Below are 6,371 nucleotides of genomic sequence, written 5' to 3'. Positions count from 1 at the left end.
CTAGAAGCTTTTTACAGCTTTATACCATTCGTGCCATTGAAGAGACTGTAAGTCTGTCCCTCACAGCCTCATTTACATTCATATTCAAAATCAAAGATGCCGCTAGCGTGAATAAGGTCTATTGAGGCATGTGTTGATGCCCTACTTCAACGTTTTAGTGCATTTCCATCTTTATACAATCTGGAGCACAAGGCTAAAAATATCCTTCCATGAACAGGATTGAGATTTCATTTGGGACTACAGAGAAAATTCTATATGTATAGAATTATGCATATGGAACTGTAGCTGGACGTATTTTTAGAGACAGTCCTAACAGATGTGTGCAGCTCGAGTGAGACAGACAGCCGGAAGGGCCATGACTATCTGTCTGTCTGTCTGTCTGTCTCAGCAGGCAGATGCAGAGCGCTGGATCATTAGGAGAATTGCTTTGAGGGAGGCTCATCGTGAGTAGAGCGCATCCGCCACTGGATGGATCAAATCTGTGCCATCTGACGCTTGGGATTTATGGCTTTAGTCAAAATTGCTTTTCCTAGTGTGCAGATTAAAGCTGTGTGTGATGTTTGCAGGGCAACTGTGTGCTTTCTCTAAACAGACGATGTCCACGGGCCGATGTGTTGAAGGACTATGAGCAGCATGCAGCTGGAGACGGTGTTTGTGTTCATGTGCGTCTGTCTGATGGGTGCTGCAGAAAAAGCCGCTCAGAAACGAAGTCACAGACTGGAAACCTACAAACAAAGCAGGTAATAATCCGCCTGTGAATGATGACCTGTCAGCTCCAGTGCAAAGAAATGGAGGAAACTGCTTCCACTGATGAGAATGAATGCATTTCTTGGTTCTTTATGTGACATGTTTGAGTTAGAAGAGAGAAGGCCCTTTCTGTTTTGAAAGTGTCTGTTCCTCTCATTCTGACTTTCAGAAATACAGTGGGCTGCAAAACTCTGAGATCACATTGCTGAGATCACATCAGCAGTGACATTTTATACCAGCAGCTCATTTCAAATAGTCATGTCAAATAGGAGACATTTGACAGATACGTTGGTCTCATTTGACATTTAGTCTCCCCACTGAAAGTTGAACTCATCGTCAGTGTTTCCTGCCAGTGTTAAACACATTTGTGACAGAGTGAATGTTGTGAGCGCTGGTTTGTTCTGCGGAGGATTTCTGTTGAGTGGATTATTAACCAGCTGCAGAGCAACAACATTACGACTGCAGATATATCACAGTCTTCTGTTCATCTGTCATCTTACATACTGAGAGCACATCTAATCTGAAATCAAACATACAGCTCTGATTCAGAAAATCATTTATGGTATAATCCATATTTAGGAATTAAACTGTACAACAGTGTACTGTAGAAACAACTGCACACAATAACAAGAATGAAAGAAACAGCTGGTGTTGAAGTGAAAGACAAGGCCTTCAGTTATAACATCAGCAACTGTATTTATTAACAGGTTATTAACAATTAATTAGATTGGAAGAGCCAACATTCATCTACATCTGCCTTTTTCAAGATAAATTTATTTGAAGCAAAAAGATACAAGCTATTTAGTTTAGTCTTTTTTTTTTTTAAACAAAAAACAGTTATTACAAGAAAATAAAACTATTTGCCAATGGGTTAAGAAAAAAGAAAACTTGATTCGCAATGAAAACAAATGTATTTTAATTACCCCATTGGCAACTAATTTTTTCTTGTATGCATAAACCCCACCAACTTGTGTTAGATTTATCTGAAAACAAGACTTCATACCTTATGCCTGTAAGGTAAGACAGTTATACCCATGAGACGGACCAGTATGAACAATGATGACCAGGAGTCAGAGTCAAAGTTTCAATCAACAGTGAGAGAGTTTACTGAAGACAAAGTTCTCCACATTTCCAAAGGCAAAAGACAGAAAGAGAAAACTAACTTAGATTACAGAAACAACAGTAATTATAGGCATATGCAAATGAATTGGCATCATAAGTTAGTTGTCAAGTTAGTAAGCAGAAATGGGTCAGTGGTAAGTCTTCTCTTTAGATAAACTAAATCTAGTTCCTCTGACTTAGTCACATGATCTCAAAACTACAAACAGTCCCTGCAATGACATCATTAGACAGAACACAACATTTCTCCCAAGGTTGAGAACCTCACTGGGATACAGGCCTGATCAGCTGGAACAAAGTAGAACAATACATCCAAACGCAACAGAAAAGTTAGGTAGATATATACTTTTAGTGAAGAGTGCTAAAAATGTATTTGTGTCAGTAGTTAATGACCGAAAACTTAAACACAATACAACTCTTACTTAAACTGAATATGTGATCAATGAAATAGTTACAACTCACATGTACATCTGTTCTCCGGGAGCCGGGTTAAATGAGAAAGCACTGTTAATTGCATTCCTGACATGGGTCAGACCCTCAGTCTCACCTCAGAGGTCAAATACACAAATGACCTGTAACATCCATAATTATAACATAACCGAATGAATGCACATGGTTGAAAACGCTCTGATGACCTTTTGATTATAATAGTTGCTAGTAAATGGATACAAGTCATCAATAGGCCGAAGAGACAGGGGTAAACCCGCCCCTTCATGCCATTCTGCTCCTCAAGTATTTTCTTCTTGTTTTAAGGATTTACTGGAATATAAGACAGAAATACATTTTGTGTGATTTTTTTTTTCATGTTCATGTTTATTATTAAATACTTTGTCTGATTTGATGATGCTTTCACGAGTACAGCACTCTCGCTTTTACATCCATTCTGAAGAATTCTGCACGCTGAAATCAACACAGGAAACGTGAAATGGAGTCCACAGATTCAGTCTGGATCTGCTGATTTGACAGAATTTAATACGATTCTCTGTGTTGTGCAGATTACGTAGAGAAACAACACGAGTGGACGGAGGAAATCACAAGTCTGGCAGGTACAACGTCTTTATAATCATCTGATCATCAAGTGAAATATTCAACCAGATATCATGAGAATTACATGACTGTGGCAACATTTTTGTGAAATGATATTACACGATTTATTACACGTATCACGGCAGTTCTGAGGTGAAATGTCCACTGTGTGGCGCTAAAAGCGAGTTAAATGTTATCCCAAACAGATGAGGATTTAAAGTTAATACTCTATTGCATTTTAAATCAACACAAGTGACCTCCCTACCCTAAACCGTAAACCTAAACCTAAACAATAGTGTCAGAAAAGGCAAATGTGAGATGAAAAACACAGGCATGTCATTTTGTGGTACTTCTATGACAATTTCGGCTCACATGTGGACTCATGTGCTCTTTAGGACTCGTACCCGCTTCTTTACATCACAAGTGCAACGCTCTATCAGTCGAGCTACCACACAGTTTGATCACACTCAAACAAGCTTGTAAATGTAGTTGATTATGTGATGCAAACGTTAAAATGAGTCACGCGCTATAGTAAAAGTGTTTAGATGTGAAAAGTGTTTATGAACTGATGATCTGCCGTTTTACTCGTGATTTATGTTAAAGAGAATAAAAGTCATTGTTGTTGAAGCACCTCTAGTGTTCATTTCACCAGGAAACTGCTGCGATACGTACAATGAGTCATGCAAAAATCATTCAGCAGAAATGTAGACATAGTAACGTGATTCTATAAGACCAGGTTGCAATCTTTTGTATTTTTTTTTTATTTTTTATTTCTTCTGGAGATTAGGGTTAGGGCACTCTATTCATTCAGACAGGCCGACTGTGTGTTGCAGGTGAGCTGCACCAGTTTTGTCTGATAGATTAGTTTTGTTTTGCATCTTTATTTTAGTCCAATCTTCAGAAGAAGTCCAGACATGACGAAATCTCCCATGACCAAATCTGAGCAGCTGTTGAGGATAAACGATCATGATTTCACCATGAGACCAGCGTTTGGAGGTAAACAATATCTGCACACAAACACATGTTCTCTTCTATTAAACTTTCACCTGAACTTCTGCATGAAGCATCTGAGATCTTGATTTAATATATTCAGGGAAAACAGGCTTACATAATGTGTTCATGGTGACATGGCTCACACTCTTCGGTTTGGGAGAGATTTGGTGTAACAGATTACATTATAATTTGCTTTTTTTGATGTCAAAGATCTTGTGTCCAATCAAACGCTACAGTATTTCAGCACAAATTCATCTGTTACTTTGTAGAAGCTTGTCAAATTAGACAGATGTGAACATGGACCAGTTGTGTAACATGAACTCATCCTTAAAAACCATCAACAAAACGACAGACGATTAAATACAGAGAAACATGGATTGTGTAGACCACTATGTGTTTTGTGTGCTGAATTATCTATTTGTTGAGAGCATCAAGAGACATGCAGAATCCTAGACTGTGTGTTGGCAGTGATTTCACAAGCTCTTTGTCTTGTTTGAGTCGTGTGTTGTTACATAGGAAACAGAAAAGGTAAACAGACGTGTCCAGATGTGACTGCAGCGCTCTGATTGGTTGTGACCCACTTGCGTTCGAGCGCTCGTGTCTGAGCTAAAATAGGGCAGAAATACTGCAAGCGTTAAATCCCTCTGTTCACTGAAAACCTCTGAGAGTGTCATACAGATTCACTCTGGGGTATTTTAACAGAGGAACTATCTGCACCTCAATACACTGACATTAAAATGATGTTTTTCTGAAGGGTAATACACATGTTACGGCAGTGTAATATGTGTCAAGTTTTAAAGGGCAAAACAACTTTCCATTAATAAGGCTTGAAACTCAAGTCAATTTTTTTAATATATTTTTCAGCAAATTGTCAGTTTAAACTTTAGAAAATGTTGATTGTCAAGCTACATTATATGAGCTGTTTTATTTTATATTTTATATGAGGTGTGTAACTTTAAATTAATTAGGGCATAGAGTTTAAAACCACGATTTGTGTAATTCTATTATTTTCTACCCTAGACATTAAGTTAAACAAAAATAAATAAATAAATAAATAAATATCTACACCAGAATGGGTAACAAGGTTGCAAGTAACTGCTTTATTTAGGTTAGATTTGCATTTCCCTATCACTCAGTAGGGCCTAACTAGTATGTATATATATATATATATATATATACACACAGTATATAAATATTGTTCCATGTTTTTTAATAGGAGGAAAATCATGTGGAAATAGTGTTGTGCCCAAAATGTGTGACACAGCAAAATGTTTGGGAAATTGAAATTAATTCATCAATGAATTGAATATCAAATCAACAGATTATATAAAAATTATGACATTTTTGTAGGATTTTAATTGTTGCATACAGTTTAGAAGACCTCTGAGGTGGGACAGACCAAATCACCATTTGAAAAGGGTTGTTACTGACATTTGATGTGTTTAAAACTAATTACTTTTCATGTTGTACATTTTTTGTTAAATAATTGTTTATCTAACATGCCTTTGGATTTGTGCCTTTAATTCATAAAAAAATAATGGGACACCAAAAGGCAAAATTTTATACAAAGTGCCATCTGTTATTATACATATTTTAGAATTATATATCATTTATAAATTGTATATAATATTACTAAACCATATATAATTACACTAGAGTATATATAGACAATTTATTTTGGCATTATTATATTATATACAAAAATATGCAAATGGTATAAATTAATAATATGCTATAATACTAACAATAATAAGATATTATATTAATATAAAACTAATTTATATTATAAAATTAATAGTATAGTATAATAGTAAATAGTTGGGTACAAATCTTAAAATCCACCCTGTGATGAACTGGATGCTGAGGACGCCATGCATAGAAACTGTTTCTTATCTTTACACCTGTTTTACAGACCATAACGGTCATGATTCACTGTTGTTCTGCCTTTGTGATCTGTCTCTAGTCTCCCTTACACTACATTTCCCATAATTCACTGCCCTGATCACTACCAGCTGTTCCCTATTGTTCTCACGTGTTCATTACCTCGTTTATCCCTGTGTATATATTGCCCTGATGTCTGTTTTACCTTTGTCAGTTGTTGTGTTTCTCTCCAGTTTGTGCTCTGGTTTCTGTCCTGTTTGTTTTTGCTTCCTGGTTCCCAGTCTTGCCCTGTTCCAGTGTTTATCCTGTTTTGTATTCCTGTTTTGTATTTGTTTTATTTTTTCATTAAAGTTAAGCTGCTCCTAGATCCCGCTCTCATGACCTCCTTCAAACGTTACAATAAAACAGCTGTCTTTCCGCAGGCAATCATATGGCAGACGGATCGAGCTTTAGTTCATTGAACTGTTGACTGGGAAGCGGTGTGGCCCAAAACATTTCGTGCATCTACAAACCCAAACCATCAGTTCATTCAGTTTCAAATAATTCAGAGCATATTTAACTACAAGAATTAGGTGTGCAATGGGGTTATCACCAAATCCTTATTG

At 36.6% G+C, this 6,371-nt stretch overlaps 1 protein-coding gene across 1 annotated transcript in view; it reads left to right on the top strand.

Annotated features, from left to right (window-relative positions):
* The first annotated feature begins 396 nt into the window (after window positions 1-396).
* LOC127411011 (gamma-aminobutyric acid receptor subunit rho-1-like) overlaps window positions 397-6,371 on the top strand; it is a 34,112-nt gene continuing 28,137 nt past the window's right edge. Inside the window, exons 1-3 of the mRNA XM_051646319.1 lie at window positions 397-740; window positions 2,862-2,912; window positions 3,782-3,888. Of these exons, the coding sequence (XP_051502279.1) occupies window positions 625-740; window positions 2,862-2,912; window positions 3,782-3,888 (274 nt within the window). The 5' untranslated portion in view covers window positions 397-624. The remainder of the gene's footprint in view (window positions 741-2,861; window positions 2,913-3,781; window positions 3,889-6,371) is intronic.

This window comes from Myxocyprinus asiaticus, chromosome 20 (genome assembly GCF_019703515.2).
Source record: "Myxocyprinus asiaticus isolate MX2 ecotype Aquarium Trade chromosome 20, UBuf_Myxa_2, whole genome shotgun sequence".
Classification (NCBI taxonomy): Eukaryota; Metazoa; Chordata; class Actinopteri; order Cypriniformes; family Catostomidae; genus Myxocyprinus; species Myxocyprinus asiaticus.
The sequence above is the reverse complement of the archived record's forward strand: the minus strand, read 5'-3'. Positions and strand labels throughout refer to the sequence as shown.